Here is a 20,175-nt window from a genome sequence, read left to right as displayed (position 1 = left end):
GGAGCTCTGGAGTCCCGTTCTGTGGAATGGAGTTTGACGTCTAGGGTCAAATTCTTTTGCTGTTTCCAAGGGGTAGTGTGTGGAAAGCACAGGAAAGGCCCCACAAAGGCTATAGAGGAAAAGGGCAAACAATGCATGATTGATTGTGGGCGGGACTTGCAGCACCGGCCTGTTAAATTCCTGTCTGCCCGAGACCCACCAGGAGCGCCAGAAAGGTGTGTTTTGCAAAGACGAAACCCTCAAGCCCCTGCAAGGGCTCCAGGCTCCCTGATTAGTCACTGACTCGCCCATTACCATTCTATGCATTCCGCAGAGGGGAAAACAGGTTTGTCAGTCATTCCCTTAAGGCTACGTAGTAGGCAGCTGGGATTTACAGACAGGCCCCATTGGCTCCAGAGCCTGAACTCCAACCCCTCCTCTGCTATGATTCAACACCTCCTGCTGAGCCCGAGCTAGCCCGCTCTGATGAAAGTTGCAGGCCTGGACTTTAACGACATATACCAAGGCTGGCAGACAGCGGACAGGCTGGCATTGGTGCCCGCCTGCTCCACAGTCTATGAGGGATTTAGCCTTGGGTACCCTAGAAGCTGGACCATGCCTTCCTTTTCCATGACCCCAGGGGAGCTGCTGCTGTCATGGCTGCCGTACACCTTGTGAGAATGTTAAAAGTCTGGGCAGGTTCTTGGTGTATGCCAACCAGCCCCTTTGTATGTTCTGTGAGGGTGTTTTGCTGGGCAGCCCCCTGTGCAAATAACCTCCCTAAGATCTCCTGTCCTCCTCAGCAGCTCCCTGTGGGTCCTCACAGCTGAAGTGACTGACCCTGGGGACCATACCCTTCACCCACCCCCGACCTGGTGCCATCCTGTCTCCAGCCTATAACCCCAGGGAGCACCTTCTCCTCTGCAGATTTCAGTTCTGGGCTCAGTATCCCCTTCCTGTGCGGTGCCTCCCTCACCCTCACTGGGAGCAGCTCCTGCATCCTGCTTGTCAGTCCTTGCACAGGCCCTGGTATGACTGTGGCCTCCTTGTTGCTCTACCAGGTGGCTGGTTTGGACTCCCTTCTAACAGGATGTCAACCCCGCCTGTGGAATTTGTTCCCTGTGGTGTACAGTAAGGACCACCAGCTACTGGCTGAGTAGTTCGATTCAGTAGATGCTACAACTAATGCTGAGCTGGGGGTGAGGGTGGGGTGGGGTGGGGTGGGGGTGTCTGGGGGGGCCACATCAGTCAGGCAACCTGCTCCCTATAGTACTGTCTGGCAGAATGGGAGAGAAGACGAGACTTGCAGGGCACAGGAAGAACCACCGGCCTAAGCTAGAAGGTATGATGGCAGCAGACTAGAAAGGAGCCAATGGTCAGCCAGGTTTTGGGCTTAGGGTCTTCATCTGACTTGCTAGGCACTCCGAGGGATTGTGATGTTCTGATGTCGTCCTCATGTGGCCAACATAGGTATGACAGCTGTTTAAGCAACCGTCTCGCCTCCACTCACCAGCCAGTCTCCACTTCATGGAAAGTGCCTCTGTTGTCCCTTCCCAGGCTCTGCCACATACTTGGAGTCACCTTCTGCAACAAGGATACAGCCCATCAGAACAGATGTTCTGCTTGAATTCCCTCCCTGGCCTCCTGTGACCATCACAGGAAGTCTGGATGCCTCAGCACAGCATGGCAGCTCTCCCCAGATGGGCTCCCGTTTGAAATGAATCTTCTCAGTCTGCACCTGCAGCTCTCTCCTGGCCTCAACAGCGCTCCTGCCTGCATTTCTCTGTTCCTTCTTTAGTATGCTGGGTACTGAGCTGAGGGCCTCAAGCACACTAGATGCTGTCCCTTAGAGTCATATCCTTGGCTCTCCTACCTACCCGATTCATCCGGCTTATTCATTCATTACATGCTACAGCCACAGGGACAGCCCTGGGGACAGCCACGGGTTGGGGTGGCAGCTATAGGGACAGCCACAGGTGCAGCCATGGGATAGCCACAGGGACAACCATGGGGCAATCATAGGGACAACCACGGGGGTGGGGGCAGCCATCAGGACAGCTACAGGGACAACCATGGGGCAGTCACAGGAATGACCACAGAGGGGGCAGCCATGGGGACAGCCACTCCTCCCACAGATCACCATACATGCCCTTCTGCTGCCAATGCCTCCAATTGCATAGCCTGAACTTTCTTGATCCTGTCCTTAGGAACTCCTCTGACAACCTGGTCTGTAGGGTCCTCATGGTATCTGGTATGTGACAGCTGGAGCCTTTGTCACCAGGACCATGGAGAAGTGGGCTTTGTTGGTATTTAAATTTTCTGCCTGGGCTACTCTGATGGAAACTAGGTTCATTGCATTTGCAGATGGAGCCCCATCCTCTAGCCCCGGGTCACTGGTGAGCAATGCCTGGCAAAGATATGCTACATGGATGGAAGGCTGGTGGGTGGGTGGTGGACAGGTGATGAGTGTGGGTAGGTGAGTGGTGGACTCATGGAGTGGGTGGGAGGGTGGGGCGATAGATGAATGATGAGATAAAAATGGGTAGGTGGGGTAGATGGATGAGTGAAACAGGCGATCAAGAGATGAGGAAGATCAAGAGAGGGATAGAAGGAAGAAGGAATGGATGGGAAGATGGGCTGGATGGCTAAAGAGATGAATGGAAGAAGGGGGAAAGGATGGGTGGATCGGTGGATGGGTGGATGGATGGGTGGGTGGATGGATGGGTGAATGCAAAGATAGGTAGATTGGTGAATGGATGAACAGACGGATAGATGTGTAGCTGGATGAGAAGATGGATGGATGGACAGATGGATGGGTAGATGGATGGATAGATGGATGGATGGATGGATGGATGGACGGATGGATGGATGGATGGACAGATGGATGGGTGGGTGGATGGATAGATGGATAGATGGATGGATGGATGGGTTGGTGGGTGGATGGATGGATGAATGGGTTGGTGGGTGGATGGATGGATGGATGAATGGGTGGATGGATGGACAGATGGGCAGAAGGATGGGCAGATGGAAGGATGGATAAATGGATGGATGGAAACATAGATGATGGATGGGTAGGTGGACGGGGGATGGACGAATGGACAGATGGATAGATAGAAGATTGGATGGAAGGATGGGCAAATGGAAGGGTGGGTGGATGGGCAGGTGGGTGGATGTAAGAATGGACGGGTGGATGAACGAGTGGATGTGTATATGAGTTCTCAGATAAATGAACAATCAGAAGTATGGATGAAGAATCATCTTTTCCAATTCCCTGCATGAGGGTAGGAGAGACAACTGTGCCCATCCCCAGATTCTGACGAGAATGTGAGGACATGAGTTCCCTGAGCCCCTCTCTGGCCTGCATATGTCCTGCCCAGCGTATGTCATAAGGACAGGTCTCGACTTTACTTCTCAAGCCTAATTGCCATTTTGTCTTCTCTGGCTCAGTCCTGGTCTTTCAAAATTTCCTCTTCACACACATGCTTTCTTCCCTCTCGTGTGTCTTCTTCAGAGAAAGAACGCCTTCTTCCTCTCACCTGGGTACTCCTTGTGAAGCTTCTGTCGCAGGACCCGCCCCTCTGCACAACAAGCAAAAAGAGAAAGGTTTTAGGAGCTCAGGAGCTGTGCCAGTCAGTTTCTGGTTACAGCTCTGTGCAGAAGTTTTGATGTTATTTTGAGGGACAAAGGGGATCTGAGAACAAAGAGTTTGGGAACTACTGTATGGACCACAAAGCTCTCTGACCACTGGCCCAGGAGAGAGCAGGTTGAAGGAAAGACTGTGACTTAGGGTGGTCTTGAGTCCACAGTTTATTCTGTGTGTGTATGTGTATGTGTGCATGTTTATGTATGTATGTTTGTGTGTATGCATGTGTGTGGTGTGTGTGCATACATATGTGAGTGTGCTGTGTGTGCACGCTTGTATGTGCACGAGTGTATGCCTGTGTGTGCTTAGAGGCCAAAGAAGGACATTAGTATCCTGCATTTCATTCTCTACTTTGTTCCTTAGCTAGACAGTTGTTCAGCAGTCCCCCTTAGTCTGTCCTATGCACCCCAGCACTGGAATAGCATACCTGGCCACACCCAGCTTTTTAAAAAAAAAAAAAAGTAGACTCAGGTCGTTATCTTTGCTCAGCGAAGGCTCTCACCCATCTCTCTAGCCCAGCAATTAATTCTCAAATGGCCCAATAAAGCACATATGTCCCTTTCTATGGGGTGTGGGAGAATAAAGAATTGTTTTAACGGTGCTGGGCCTCAGTGGTGGTTCCAGTAATGTTCCTGCGGCTTTTTCATATTCACGAGGTTACTCTGAATATGCAGTTTAAAAACTAGGTTTTTTTTTTTTTTTTTTTTTTAACAATGTCTCCCGGTTACTGTGGCACATGCGTTCTTAAACTCTGTTGAGAGCATTGTCCTAAGGGAAGGTGAGGGGCTTTAAGATGTTTCTAAACTCAGATATAATTATCACCAATTATTTCTAAGTGACAGCCCTGAGGTCAAGACTGGGAGAATTCACTTCCACCTGGGAATCTGGAGGTGTCCCTGCGGGAGAGGAGGCATGCACAACACACATGGGCATGCGCAGTGCATGCACACACAGGTGCCTGCTCAGACACATACATGCGCTTTTTAGCTCATGGTGGGGCGGGTTCCTGACCTGATTCCTCCCCCTTCTGTGTCAGGGATAGAGGTGACACACACTCACTGATGAGCTGCTGTGTGTCAGACATCGAACCTTAGACTCTGCCCATGCAGTAATCAGCCCATTTACCACCCCAACCCCATTTTACAGATAGAAAAACTGAGACTAAGAAAGTCTGGTGAGAGAGCAAGGGCACCCAGGAAGGAAGCAGCAGGCTGTGAACAGTTTCTGATGTTCTGGGATGCAGTCTTGAAGACTCTCTAGCACTTGTCTGAACTGGTTTGAATGACCCCAATCTTAGAAATCATAGAATCAAGTGAGAAAGATCAGGAGACCAGAAAGGCCATCCTGGGGTTGGGATGCAGCTCAGTTGACCGAGTGTTGCCTCATTGCACAAAGTCCTGTGTTCTATCCCCTCATACAGAAACCCAGCATGGTGGTTTATGGTGTGGGCCTGTAATTCCAGCAGGTGAGAGCAGTAGAATCAGACGTTTAAGGCTATCCTTAGGGGGCTGGGGATTTAGCTCAGTGGTAGAGCGCTTGCCTAGCAACCGCAAGGCCCTGGGTTCGGTCCCCAGCTCGGAAAAAAGAAAAAAAAAAAAAAAGGCTATCCTTAGCTACAATAAGTAGAAGATCTGGGCCAGCCTGGGCTACATGAGACCTTATGAGAAAGAGGCAGGGTTGGGCCTCTCATGGAAGGGATCCCTCTTCTCCTGCAGCACTAGCAGGCTGCCTGCTTTGGGGGTTCCATATCTACAGGTCCACCCCCTCAATCCCTGTCACCGTCCCCTGGTATCTAGGGACTGGCATCGATGAATGGGAAGACGCTATTTCATGCAGAGTCATGATGGTCGTGTGTGTGTGTGTGTGTGTGTGTGTGTGTGTGTGTGTGTGTGTGCGCGCGAGCCTGGCTGTTTCCCTACAGAACCTCAACTAGCAGCTTGGCCACTCTGCCCCAGCCTATTTCACAGACTGGACCTTGTCACTCCCTGCTTTATGCATGACCTCCGGTGACACATGCTAGTGATAACCGGCTGCTGTCTGAGAAGCAAGGAGTCTCAGACAATTCAAACCAGGAGGTTTGGGCCTCCTAAATGGCTCAGCAGGTAATGGTGACTGCAGTGTACCCTGACGATCTGAGTTCAAGTCTCAGAACCCACAAGAAGCTAAAGGGAGAGAAGAGACTCCTCAAAGTTGGCCACATATGCCACAATAACAGATTTTGATCCCGTGTCCCCCAAGTGTCCCCCAAGACCTGTGCCTGCCTGGCTCCACTCCCAGAACTCTACATGTTTCACCCGATCCTATGACAACGGGAAGTGGTCCCCATTTTACAGGGGAAGAAACGGAGGCTCAGAGAGATGAAGAAATTGACCCCGAGGCCACACAGGTAGCAGACACAGAGAGAGCTGGAGTTATAGGTGGGGGCAGGACATAAAGAGACAGGAAGTGGGACTTGAGGACTTTGAGCCAGGCTTGGGGTGACAAGGTGTTCTCTGGCAGTGGGGTTGGGGTCTGTCCAGGGCAGTTTGAACCAGTAGCGCTCACCTGCTTGTCGACGTTGCTTAACACACCGTCCATGGTTGGGTATGCCCTGGGCCGCATCCCCTGGCTGCAGGATGTGGCACTCATAGCCTGAGGGACAGAGGAGTGGCTCTGCCCCATCCTCAGTGGTGCTGCAGGCCTCTGCTGTGGAGGGACACAGGCCAGGTCTCAGACGGCAGTCCTGGGAGCAGACAGTGCACCCCACCCAGAAAGGCCAATTTCCTTCCCCACCTGGGTGCCAGGCTATGTCAGTGCCTCTCACACAGTGCACACAGTGCACTTAGACACCAAGCAATTTACATACATACATCTGTGCCCAGAGAGGCCAGTCCAACCTGCTTTCAGACTCCAGGCTGTACCTTGCATACAGACGCCTCGAGAGATCACTTCCCGTCAGCACCCCTACACACAAACACGATCACAGCACCCTACACACACCATCATACAAAGAACACGTGAACACATGTATACCAGCACACCCTGAAACATGCACTCAGAGCTACAGCTTCATGTGTACACAATGCAGCCACCCACAAGCAACACATATACACACACCCTTTCACACATGTGTGTTTATTCAGACACACATATGTTCAACCACAACCACACGAACAATTGTGTGCAGAGTAGCATACCCTGATGGACGTGGTCTACATGAGGATGTGCAATGCCACATGTCCAGCCATGCACACACACAAATATGCTATCCCCAGCAAGCCTCAAGCCTGTATGAGGTGTGTGGTTCCTTTAAGAAACCGTTCTCTGCTCTCCATCCACACAAGAAACCTTTCTCCATAGGTGGCAACGAGCCCTTTAAGACTTTAGGGAGTCCCAGACCCGCTTCCTTCTTGTTCTCTCTCTGTCTGGGAGAGCCTCACTCTTTCTCTGCACAAGCATCCCTGTGACCCATGGAGAGTTCCATGAGGAGGGCTGGTTCTAATCTGGGGACCCGACGCGCTCCTGGGCAGGTACCTTGTAACACTTCCTCCGGACCATCCAGCAGCCAGCCATTGCCACCAAGCCACCGTGGTTTGGGCTGCACCAGCCAGTCTAGAACTGTCAGAGAACTGGGTGAGAGGGAGGGAGGCCTTCCTGGGGCAGGGTCATGTGACCAGCCCTGAGGGAGGAGTGCATCATCCCATAGAAGAAGTGAGGATGGTTCCAGCACACTGCCCTAAGGGGCAGGCTACAGGCCTGCAGCATCCAGGCCACCCTCATCCTCCTGTCCCCCACAATCCCACCCGCCAAGCACTAAGACACAGTATAAGCAGGCTATCAACTGAGTTGTGTCCCACCCTGGATATATAGATATACATGTATTTTGAATTTTATTTTCATGGTGTGTGCGTACACGCGTGATCACGAGTGCATGTGCACGTGGAAGATCAGGTGACATCTTGCATGAGTGTTTTCTCTCCTTTGACCATACGGGGTCATCAGGTTGGTAGCAGGTACCGTTAGCTTCTTATCCCTTCCTCTCTTATGGGCTGAGCCAGCCTATAGATTGGGCCACCCTTTAAAGGGTGGAATTGTACGGAGGTGACATTGTCCCTGGGCTGAGTCTACTCCACATGGGGTGGGGGGGACTGTGTGCTTGCAGGTGAGGCAGCTGCACCTAACAGGAGCTGCACTGGTGCAGCCGAGGGCTGCAGGCGAGCACCCAGGCTAGGTAGCAGGAAGCTTGGCACAAACAGAGCTCAGCTCTTTCTCTCCCCTGGGTCAGCATTGCGCCCACCTGACCTCCAAGCCCCTGACCCCAGCTCAGTTTACCTGGTGGCGGTGGCACCGCCTCCAGGCAGGCATAGGCACAGCCGTTGTAACAGCAGCGTCTGTGTCGTGGGCACTCAGAGTCAGACTGGCAGCGTGTGGCCTGACAGGCACCCGGGGGTAGCGTCCGTGGCGGTGGTGGGCAGCGGTCTGCGTGGGGCTGCCGGGAGCCTGTTGCTGCAACCTCTTCAGCCTGTGGGGCAGAGTGGAAGGGCATTGACCTAGGTTCTCAGCCTGAGCTTCTTCCCTGGGAAAACAGTTATCTGGGCAACGAGTGGGGAAGGTCTGGGTTTGACTTGCTGTTTCTCTGCAAGTCCCCCCAAAAGATGGCTGAAGGAGGGAGAGAGGGGAGGAGGGAGGGGAGGAGGGAGAGAGGGGAGGAGGGAGGGGAGGAGGGGAGGAGGGAGGGAGGGAAGATGAGCTACAGAAGGAAAGCATTTTTGGGTGTATGCTGGAGCAGCAGTCTGCAAGGTAAGCATGATCCCCTATGAGACTGCTCTCATCCGTCTACATGTGTCTGCACATACATGACTACACATGTAAACACACATGCAGATTCATGTACGTGTATATTTCTATAGAAACATAGTTTTGTTTATAGTACATCCAAGTACCTGGAACTTTGAGAATTCACACATCACACACAAGAGAACATCTCAACACCATCTTGGATACATCTCACACGGTAGAACACCTGATGGCCAGAAGGTGGCGCTGTTGAGGAAGGGTGGAGGAAACTTCAGGAGGGAGGGTGTAGTTGGAGGGAGTAGGTCACCGGCTTATCTATGACTTTGAAGGGGATACTTGGTCCCTTCCTGTCCCCAGAGTCCTGACTGACATGACATAAACCTTTTCTACCTCACATTTCTGCTGCCAGTATGTTCTGCCTTGCCAAGGTCCACAGCGACAGAGCCAGTCAACTATGGACTGAACCCTTAGACAGGGTCATGTTTCCCTCAAGTGATGTCGTAGTGGCAAACCCCAGACTGACAGGGCTGGTGTGTTGGCCACATATATGTCAACTTGACATAAAATATAGTCATCTGAGAGGAGGAAACCTTGGTTAAGGGAATGCCTCCTCAAGATCGGGCTGTACTGTGGGCCAGCCTGTAGAGTGTTTTCTTAGTGATTGATGGATGAGGGCACCGCCCATTGTGGGCGGTGCCATCCCTGGGCTGGTGGTGCTGGGTTCTTTAAGAAAGCAGGCTGAGCAAGGCATGTGGAGCAAGCCAGGAAGCAGCACCCTCTCAGCTCCTGCTCCAGGTCCCTGTCCTCACTGTTTTTGTTGTATGGAATTGTGTGCCCTTTCCTCTCCAAGTTGCTTTGGTCATGGAATTCCATCACAGCAGTAGTGACCCTGAGACAGCTAGTGGGATGGCTTAGAGGGTAAAGGTGTTTGCCGCCCTGCCTACTGGTTAGTTTGATCCCCAGGACCCACATGGTGGAAGGAGAAAGCAGACCCCGATAAATTTTCCTTTCATTCCCCCCCCCCCGCAAGATGTGTGTGTTGTCCCCCCCCCCCAAATTAAATGTTTTAAAAGGCTGACTATCCCACCTGCAAGGAGTAACATGGGGCTGGAGAGATGGCTCAGGAATTAAGAGCACTTGCTCTTGTAAAAGACCCAGATTTGGTTCCCAGAACCCTCCTGGCAGCTCACAGCCATCTATCTGTAACTCCAGTCCCAAAGGGTATGAGTCCATCTTTGGACCTCTGTGAGCAGCAAATTGTACATGCTGCAGATATACAAGCAAAATAGCCTTTCACATATATTTAAATATTATATAAATGGCCAGGCAGTGATGGTGCACACCTTTAATCCCAGCACTCCGGATGCAGAGGTCGGCAGATCTGTGAGTTCAAGGCCAGCCTGAGTTCCAGGACAGCCAGAGCTACACAGAGAAAACCTGTGTCAAAACACACACACACACACACACACACACACGGGCTGGAGAGATGGCTCAGTGGTTAAGAGCACTGATTGTTCTTCCAGAGGTCCTGAGTTCAAATCCCAGCACCCACATGGTGGCTCACAACCATCTGTAATGAGATCTGATGCTCTCTTCTGGTGTGTCTGAAGATAGCTACTGTGTACTTATATAGAATAAATAAATAAATAAATCTTTAAAACACACACACACCACACATATACATAGACACATATATACACACAAATATATTCACATACATGCATATATATACATACACACATATATACATATACCACACATATACATAGATATACATACACACACATATATACATACACGTGCATATATATACATACACACCATATATACATACACACATATATACACATACACACATATACACATGCATATATATACACACATATATGTAAACACATATACACACACATATATGAAGAGACTTAGGCAGTCAGGTCTTGACTATGTGTATATACATTCATCAGAACATACATATTTAGTGTATGTGTGTATATGCATTATGCATGGGGGGATGAAGATGGGAAGACTGTGTGTCAAAACAGCAACAGAGGGGCTGGGGATTTAGCTCAGTGATAGAGCGCTTACCTAGGAAGCGCAAGGCCCTGGGTTCGGTCCCCAGCTCCGAAAAAAAGAACCAAAAAAAAAAAAAAAAAAAAAACAGCAACAGTGACTCACACTTGGTAACTGAACTCTGATTTTGTTTTCCAACTCACTTTTACATACAGGGTCTCGTACATCCCTGTGGTCCTCCTTTCTCCACCTCCCGAGTGCTTTCTTCCTAGCTGAAATGACAGCTGGACTTCCCTGAGGCTGAGGCTTGTGATGGACAAGTGTAAGTTGTTAAAATGGTTCTGGCTGAGACAGTGCATGTGGGAGCCGGAATTGTGCTCCAGGGTCCAGCAGCCGCAGTGGCCGTGCACCCTCCTCATGGGATCTGTGGAGTGTTCAAAACAGCTGGGCTACTTGAGAGAGGTCTAGCCCTGGGAAGGGTCTAACAAGACCTAGGGAGTCAAAAGACCCTGGGGCCGAACTTCTTAGCTTATTTAAAGAAAAAGGGGGGAGGGGTTGTTTGCATCAGACTTCCATAGTCAACACTAAGTGCGTTTGCTGTGTTTGAGCAGGTTCTGTCTCACTCCGGTCCATCCAGTGTGCTTGAGAAGAACCCAGCTCTGCCCTGTGGTCATGGTGGCTTCACATCTGGGTCCTGGGAGTCAGCATCTAACTCTGCCTCAGATCTGATGTGTGACCTTTTACCATGCGGGGGACAACATGGGTTTTGTGACAGACACATTGAGACAGGCACGGTACCCGGTGTGGCTTTTGTCCCTGAGTGGAAACCAGCTCAATCGATCTTACGGCTGGATCACCTTTCAGCCCTCAGCATACACAGCCTCCTGAAGGTGGTCTTCCTTCACTAACAGATGACATAGGTCTTTCTGGTACAGTCCGTACTCCCACACCCTTCTGGGCCGCCATATCTGAGGCTGCAAATGGATGCACTACCGCTGATGTCCTGCAGAGGGCGTCTGGTCATGGGGAATAAGCCCTGCTCCAGCTCCTCCTGGAGTTAGTACCAGAGCAGTCAGTATTTTTCTGTTTCCTGTCCAGGAGCTGGGGCGCAGGGGTGGTGGGGGGCTTTGGCCTATAGCCCACTTCACCCAGACAATCTGTCTCTTCTCGCTTGCACAGATTGCTTGTTCAACTCGTGAAAAGTAGGGGGATCTGTTAGTAAAGAACTTGACTTGCAAGTGTTAAGTACCTGAGTTCAATTCCCAGCACCATTATTAAAAAAAAAAAAAAAAGAAAAAGAATCCAGCCCTAATGTGAGGTGCTTGTATTCCTGGTGCTGGGGAGAGACAAGCCAGCCTAGCTTACTTTGTTTGTTCTCTGTCTCAAAAGACAAGGTGAACAGAGTCCCAGGAATACCTGAGCTTGTCCTCTGGTGTCCACATGTACGCCCACACATGCACCCACATTTGCTAGCGTTTGCATGCATTTACAAAGCTCTCTGCCCCCAATATGCACCCATACACCTATCCTCTCACACATACACACATCTATCCCTCATCTCTATGTAGGCTAACCACAAAAATACATACAAATCCCACATATATACACCTCCACCCCGCCCCCCAAAAACACATATGGAAATCAGGAAATGAACAGTAAGAGAAAGACATTGCTAAGTGGATAAGAAGAGGAAGGCCTGAGGCTAGCATTCCCCCAGGGACTCAAGGGAGACCTGTGCGAGGCTTTGGACCCCCTTAGTCTTGTCTTTAGCATCCTGATGCTGTTTCCCACATTCGTACGCTGTCCCCAGTTGCTTGGAAACTGCTGGCGGGGGATGTCACCCCTCACACTCTGCTCCACATTCATCATCTAGAGGATTAAGTGAACTGTGTCTTTCTTGTTCAGCCTCACCAGCCCTAATCCTGATCCACCATGACAGCCATGCCGGCCCCCTTCAGAGAGGGACTGAGAGCCTCTGGGTATGGCTTTCTCCACAGCAGGCCCCATTCGCAGACACCGTGGTGCCCAGGGGTCAGCAGGATCCTCTTCTCTGACCTCTCTGGCCTCCTATCCCATTAGTTGGTCATGGACAGCCCTAGTGAGGAGCGGTCTGTGAAGAAATCAGTTGTATACGGACCACTGCTGTCCCGTGGGAACACAAGCCTGTTTCTCACAAAGGAGTTAAGCACCTTAGACCCCTTCCTGACAAGAAATGGTTACTGGTGACTATTTACTGAGGAGCCCTGATTAAAGGGTTTTGAGGAACATTCTGTGTCCTACAAAATGACGCTTAGAAACACTCTCAACAAAGGGTGCTTCCTGAGGTCTGAGAAATTCAAAGAAACACAGGGTGTACCCTGCAGCCCCTCCCAGCTCAGGTTAAAGGCTTGACAACCCCAAGGATCAGGCCAGGACTGGCTCCCCCAGCCACTCCTCCCATTCTCCTTCTGTCTTCCTTGTGGCCCTCTCCGCCTACCAGATGCCCTGGTTGCCCTTGCCAGTCATCTACCACCTGCCTGGCTGGTCACTTGTGTACTCTCTCCCACACACGGTACCCATCCAGCCTCTTGCCACTAATGGATGTGCCTGTGTGCATGTGTGTACACATGTGTGTCTGTGTGTACGTGTATCTGTGTGTGTCTATATGTGCCTGTATCCTCCTGTATGTCTGTGTGTTTGTGTCTGTGTGACCCCCACACTCTAAAGACAAGACAGGGCCAGCCCATGCACCTTATTCCAGAGGCTGCCATGATACCATCAATGCATCCTGCTTTTCACACAGGCTGCCCCCCTCTACCTGCTGCTTTGCACATTTGTGCTTGAACCCAGGTGCTAGGCCTGCCTTTAGGCAGACTCAAGAGGGACAGGGCTAACCCTGGAGACAGGTCAAGGCGGAGTTGAGATTAAGGGCTCACATTTAAGAATCTGACCAGTTTGGGGCTGAACCTTGGAGCAATGGGATCAATTCTACAGGGAAACAGACACACACAGACACACATACATACAGAGACACACACAGATACAGATAACACACACAACACAGACACACAGATACACTCACAGACAACATACATACAAAACACAGAAACAGAGACAGATACACACACATACACACACACACAAAAAAAAACACAGAGACAGATAGACACACGCAGATACACATTTACACACAGACACACATAGATATACACAAAGATACAGATAACACACACATACAAAACACAGACACACAGATACGTACAGAGAGACAGATACATATATAGATATATACACAGATATACACAGATACACTCACAGACAACACACAAAGCACAAAGAGACAGACAGACACAGGCCCACATAGACCCCCACAGACCCACAAACCCACAAAGACCCACACACACACACACCCCAAGAGTTTGTCTTGAGCAGCTTAGTCAGTGGAATGCTTGCCTGGACTGCAGAGAGACCAGGGTTCAATCTCCAGCCCTGGATAAACTGGCTGTGGTGCACACGCCTGCAACCCAGGCACTCAGGATGTAGAGGCAGGAAGATGGGATGTTTAAGGGCATCCTCAGCTACAGAGGGAGTCTGGGCTGTCTGGATTCTTTTGAAGGTAAACAGCAGTATTGTCCCCACCAGAAAGACCTGGAGAACGGCCCCTATCTAGGGAGCTGGCACCCCACCTGTGGAGCTGCCCTCACCCCACGCCTCCCAGACATTCGCCACGCCTTCATTCCACAAGAGAGTTTTGCCCTTCTTTGGAATGTTCTAGAGACTTCATGGCTAGACCAATAAAAATGTCCTCCAGGACTGGTTTGCCTGGGGGAGGAAGAAAGCCAACTTTCCTTCCAAGCCCCGATTGCCCTTCCTCTGGAATTTGGACGTCAGAGATCTAAAAATAGGCGTCTCCCTGGCCCGGTGCTGGGGTTCAGCGTGGGGATGCACCAGACCTCCACGGCAGGCCATGGGGACAGAACCCGGGAGAGGGTTGGGCCCTTCCCAGGGGGAGCTCAGGAGTGGTGAAACTTCAGCTGGAGCAGTGTTGCTGTCCAATGCCCATAGGAAGCCCCTCGAGAACCTTCCGTGCTTTTCTTTATGCCCTGGGTGATGTAGACATCCTCTGTCTGCACCTATGCACTTCAGGCTCTCAGTTAGATCCGAGTCTGGACCTCAAGATACTGCCCCTGTCTTCTTCATTGGGCCCAGGTCCAGACATGGGCAGAGGCTAGGCCAGAGAGACCCACCCTAGGCTAAGCCCTCTGCGTCTTTTGTCTCCTACGAAAGCAGCTGGTGAGAAAGTAAACAAATCTAGCTGATAAGAACAACACGAACAAAGAATACAAAGATATCACAAGGGAGGAGAGGCCCAGATGACGCAAGTCTGTAAGGTTCTACAGTGATGGCCTGGGAAAGCAGTGGTCATCACCCACAGCTGCTGTGGGCCCCACCCATTATATCTACTCGTACATCCCTGCACATACGTACATTCAAACACACGTACATATGCATGAGTGTGTATATACACATATACACATGTACACATACATACATACACACGTAAGCACACACGTACACACATACACATACACACACACACACACACACACACACACACACAGATACCAGGCATAAAGCAAAGACCTGGTCTTTTCATTTTTTTTTCTTCTTTATATGTGTATGGGTGTTTTGCTACACGTATGTCTGTGTGTGAACCATAGTGTTCATGGTGCCTGCAGAGGTCAGAGGGTGTCAGGTCCCCTGGAACTGGAGTTATTCTGTTGTGAGCCACCATGAGGGTGCTGGGACTTGAACCCACACGGAAGAGCAGCCCGTGTTCTTAACGTCTGAGCCACCTCTCCAGCCTCTCTGGCCCCCGTGCAGCCCTAGCTCTGGGCTTCTCTTGAATCACAAAGCACCGGCTGCTGTGCCTACACTGCAGACGAGGGAAGCTCACACAGATGTCAACCCTAGGCGCTCTTCAGGGTCTCACTTGGGAAGACATGGTTGAAGTTCCTGTCTGGCCCCTACTGGGAGTCACTCAAAAAATGAACCCGTCTTGCTCTGGGAAAACTCCAGTCGTCAGATACAAGCTGCTCCGTTGAGGGATGTGCTGGAGGTGGGATTTTCCTTAGCACTCTAACCAAACACCTGAGCAGGCCAACGGGCACAAGGAGAGGCTTGTTTAGGCTCAGGGTTTCTGAGGGCTCCCTCTGGATGTAGGCTCACTGCTCTTGCCCTGAAACACAGAACATCACGGAAAGGTGGGGGTGGCAGAGCCAGGAAGTGGGGAGACAGCAGAGAGGAAGGGGAGGGGATAGATCCCTTCAAAAGAATGCCCCCAGCAGTTACTTCCTCCACCAGGCCCCGCCCCCTCATGCTCTCAGGGCATCCTGGTCTGATCCTGACTGTCCATTCAGATGTTAGCAGACTAATGCGTCCAGGCCCAGGTCTGTAACCTGTCAATCACCTCCCACAGGCCCCTTCTCTCAACACTACTGTGTTAGGGACCAGACCTTCATCAACACATGAGTATTTAGGAAATATTCCAGACCAGACTGTAATGAAGTATCCATTAGACAGACTGGATTTAATTTTTAACTGTGACTCTGTTCTCAATTTAAAAAAAAAAAAAAGGCTCCCCTTAAGGCTAAGTCTGCTCCAGACACCTGCAGACGGGGTCCCCAGCCCTGACCAGCCCACAGCCATCAAGGGTTCATGAGAGGGTCAAGGCTGTGGGCGCATCTTGCCTCAGTGTATGTGGGCTGCCCTCTTCCTAGTTAAAGGTCCCTCTGAGGCCCAGAGAGGAGCGGCGAGTGGCCCAAGGCTCCTGAGCTATTGAGAGGCAGATACACAAGGACGTGTCAATCTCTGAGTCACAGTCTGGCCTTCCCTGGAGTGGGGTGTTTCCCCCAGCACACATGCTTTCTTTCTCTCTGGCACGTAAGGTCGTCTGAACACCAGGGAGGGGCCAGACAATGCAAAGCCCGGAGATTGTGTCCAACGGTAGCACAAGGCACAAGGAGCATGGATCTGGGACAAGCAGAAAAGCCCTTTTCCGTGCAGCTTGCTTTTTCCCTCTGGCCTGCACTACTCAACTCTCCATCCTCCTCGTCCCTAGTTAGACTCTGGCCTCTGAGCTTCAGCTTTCGAGGGATGTCCCTCTTTCTCTGGATTCTTGATCCTTTCTCTTGTCCCTTGAGGACATCCACCTCTTCCAGGAAGCCTTTGGGGATTCCATGTCTCACAGGAACAGCACCTCTAGCTACCTCACCCTCTGACTCCTCCCCCTCCCATGGCTTCCTGTCTCTTCCATAGAGCATCCAGCCAGGGTGTTCATTTTGAACCCAGATCAGTCTCAGTACAGATTGGTTTCCCAGCTCCCTGCCTCTTGATCTGGCAAACTCATATTCACCCTTCAAAGCCCCAAGTCAAATGTCTCCAATCCTCCCTGCTTCGGGGCTGAACATACTGCTTACTTTTGTGTTCCTGTGTGCATGAGAATGTCCCCAGTGCTGACTCCGATGGCAGGAACCTGCCGGGGTCTGCAGCAGCAGCAGCCCCAGGAACCAGCATTCCTCGAAGCAGGCATGCCTTGGCATTGGACTTGGAGCCTATGAGACACACTGGCCACTCTGAATGATGAGCATTTTCTATGTCTGCCCAAGTGTATACAGTGTCACTGCAGGCATGCTGTCTCTCTGACCTGAGCCCCCTTGGAGGACGCCCACCTTACACCCACCCTGGCACTTTCCTTGTTATCTGTCTCCCCATCGCTCAAAAGCTAACACACCCCGGGCTTCCTTCCTCTCATTCACTCTCTGCTGCCCACGTTGCTGTGTAGACAACCCAGGAGGGGAACCGGCAGATAAATCCCCCACCCAGGACAGTCCCTGCCAAGCAGTGGCCATCGAAACACCAACACAGGGGCTGGGGGAAAACGTGCCCATGGTATGGCTCTGAGGCTCAAGTTCCGATACCCAGAAGGGATGTAAAAGCTGGCAGAAGTGGCAGCCACTTGCAGCCCACAGGCTCGGGAGGCAGGTAGGATTCCAGGGCAAGCTGTCTAGCTAGACCAGCAGACCCAGGGAACTCTGGATTCCATGGGAGACCTTCCGTCAGTAAAGGAAATCGAACGAACAAATTAGATGACAGATACCAGTTGCCAGCCTCCACAGGCACAGACACACATGAGTATGTGCACATAGAAGCACTGTACACATCTGTAAACACATACACATGTGTGTCACACACCACGACAAAACCCACACACACATATTTACTGAGAGGAATGCATCATCACTCTGTCTTTTCGCAGAGTCGATTGTTGGGGTCCAGAGAGGTCAAACAACTTGCCTGAAGTCACACAGCCAAAGACAAGCCCGACTGAGACTTAGCCATAGGGCCCCACTGTGCCTGGCATTCTTCTCAGAACCTTCCTAGGTATTGAGGACACTAGTCCTCAGGCAGCCTGACTCACCCTGGAGGGGGCAGAGTGGGTCTCCTCACCTTGTACCTGCAGGTTGTCACAGATTTTTACCCAGCATGCTTCCCACTAAGTGTCTCTTGCCTGAATAAGGCACTGTGGCTTCTTCAGACACTGGAGGGGACCAAGTGCTCAGTTCTGCATCCTCAGACCCTTTCATTAGACTCTGCTTGCTGGGAAGAAGGATGCCTCCCTTAAGCATCAAAAGCAACATCTCCACATGGACGTGGACCTCTCTCTTGCCTCTTTGCTATTAGGAACGGGTCCTTGGGAGGGCAGAGTCCTGTCTGCCCACCATCGCTACAGCTCAAATACAGGAGACTCCCACCATGATAAGAAACCACAGCATCTGGGGACTCCTGTCCCCTAGGCCACCTCCCACCAGAGGCCCCTCCACCCCTCCGGGCACTTACTTGGGACTTCTCAGCCAGCCTGACCGGCAACATTGCCTCCCAAGTGCCCTGAACAGAGCTGGAGCCCAGTAGCAGCAGTAGGAAGCTCAGAGCCCAGAGGGCTTTCCTGTCGCAGCTACCCATCCCGAGGCTGGTGGCAGGCTTTCCTTCTGCACGAGTGACCTCCTCTGCAGGCCGGGGAGAGGAGGCAAGAGGGGTTAAAAGGGAGGAGGGACGATAGCCTGGGTGGGGCCTGAGAGAGGAGCAGAGCTTTGCCTGCTGCAGGCTTGGTCTTCCACACGGGGTCTCTGGGATCTTATGCCCTCGGCTGGCACCTGTGCCCTGGGTCCAGGTGCCAGCCCAGGTTATTTTTAGTCCGCCCTGCAGCTCCAGTGACTAGGGTGGCTGCAAGCTGGACGGCTCGAGTGCCGGGCAGAGGGAGGAGGGGGCACCAGCCAAGACGTGGCCGGGAGGGGCCTGCCACTCCCCTGTAACTATTGAGCTGCTGCTGTGGCTTCCTCTGCCTCAAGTTAGGATGGGCTGAGCCACTCTCAGCGCTGCCTGTGACTGACTTTCTGCTCCCCCAGAACTGGGTTTGGGGGTGCTCTAGGGAGGGGACGGGACTGCAGGAGCCTGTAGCCCTGATGTGGGGAAGCAGATCCCTCCCTCGTCTCCGGGTTCCTGCTTTGATGTGACTCTGGGATAGAGTGGCATTGCACGGGGAAAGTACCCTCTGCACCGAGGGTCCCTGCAGGAACTTCGCCTGACCCCAACAGGTTGTCCCCAACAGCACGCAGAGGTGGATGCCGTCTGGATGTCTATTTTTCTCACATGGGACACAGAGGTGGAAGGAGGTTCCACGCTTGCTCTGACATCAGACAACGATCTCAGGCCCAGAGGATCGCCTGAAGAAGGTGGGGTTGGCGTTCCCTGCAGCCACGGGTGACATTGCAGGCAGGCAGGCAGGGGGTCTCAGGACACATGCATCAGTTCTGCCACCTGTGAGGGGGCTCCGAGTCACACTCCGTGAGGCTGAGTGGCATGCTGGCAGGTTGGTACGGGCAGAACGGGCATCCACGAAGGTGGGTCCGTCCTCCAGGAGCACCGGGGACCTGGGGCCCTTAGAGCAGCTCCCAGCCGCCATTCTCTTCTCCACATGTGCCTACACTACATTCTTGGACAGCAGGCTCTTGGCCCAGTTCCTGGGTCTCTCCGTGGGTGGCCTGGCTTCTGCCTGAGCTAGGCTGATGGTCTGTGCTGCCCTCCTGACCTCTCTCTGCCTTTGCTGTGCTAGGTCCCCTAGTTCCCCACCAGGAAGGCTTTTCCTCCTGTCAGGCCCCTATCACCGCACTCCCTTGGGGTCTCAGCCGGGACTGTTTTCCCAGTATGGCTCCTGATAGAGGCTCTCATGCTGCCACCGTGGGTGTATCAGCACTGATTGGAGCACTGAGCGCCACCCCCATCCTCCACTCCCACACCTCCCACCCACTCCCACACCCCACCCTCAGTCTGGGTTTTTCTTGTTCTTGTTGCCCCCCACGCCCCGCCCCCGTTGTACGTAAGGCTGTGCTCATGCGCAGTAGGTGAATACCACTGACCCTGTCATGCCTGGTGGAAGTTCATCTGGGGTCTCCTTCCTATCATTTTGGTACCCGTGGCATCTAACACACAGTCACGGGATCACTAAACATGTGCCACATAGCAGCTCCAAATGAGGACTGTTTACATGTAAAGCAGACACCATGCGCCCGGCACACACACATGTGTTTGTGGAGGTCAGAGGTCAACCTCCCTCCCATTCCTCAGGCACCGACCATTCACTTTGATTTTCTCAGATACTTTCTCACTGGCTGGGAATTCTCTAAGATGGCTGGGGCCGGCCGACCAGTGAACATGAGGGATCCTTCTGC

The 20,175-nt window shown here is 52.1% G+C and overlaps 1 protein-coding gene across 2 annotated transcripts in view; it reads right to left on the bottom strand.

Moving 5' to 3' along the window:
• Wfdc1 (WAP four-disulfide core domain 1) overlaps positions 1-18,813 on the bottom strand; it is a 19,051-nt gene extending 238 nt beyond the window's left edge. The window contains exons 1-7 of one of the 2 annotated variants that reach the window (XM_006255705.4): positions 18,287-18,813; positions 7,934-8,123; positions 7,136-7,219; positions 6,167-6,307; positions 3,516-3,557; positions 1,490-1,563; positions 1-19 (exon numbers count right to left, since the gene is read on the bottom strand). The exon at positions 1-19 is cut by the window's left edge and continues 216 nt beyond it. In XM_006255705.4, the coding sequence (XP_006255767.1) occupies positions 1,505-1,563; positions 3,516-3,557; positions 6,167-6,307; positions 7,136-7,219; positions 7,934-8,123; positions 18,287-18,409 (639 nt within the window). In that variant the 5' untranslated portion in view covers positions 18,410-18,813 and the 3' untranslated portion in view covers positions 1-19; positions 1,490-1,504. Of the gene's footprint in view, positions 110-1,489; positions 1,564-3,515; positions 3,558-6,166; positions 6,308-7,135; positions 7,220-7,933; positions 8,124-18,286 lie in introns of both variants that reach the window. The other variant, NM_133581.2, reaches the window with a different exon arrangement.
• Between the last annotated feature and the right edge of the window lie 1,362 nt (positions 18,814-20,175).

Source organism: Rattus norvegicus, chromosome 19 (assembly GCF_036323735.1).
Source record: "Rattus norvegicus strain BN/NHsdMcwi chromosome 19, GRCr8, whole genome shotgun sequence".
Taxonomy (NCBI): domain Eukaryota; kingdom Metazoa; phylum Chordata; class Mammalia; order Rodentia; family Muridae; genus Rattus; species Rattus norvegicus.
Note: the sequence above shows the minus strand (reverse complement) of the source record. Positions and strands in the feature narration are given on the sequence as shown.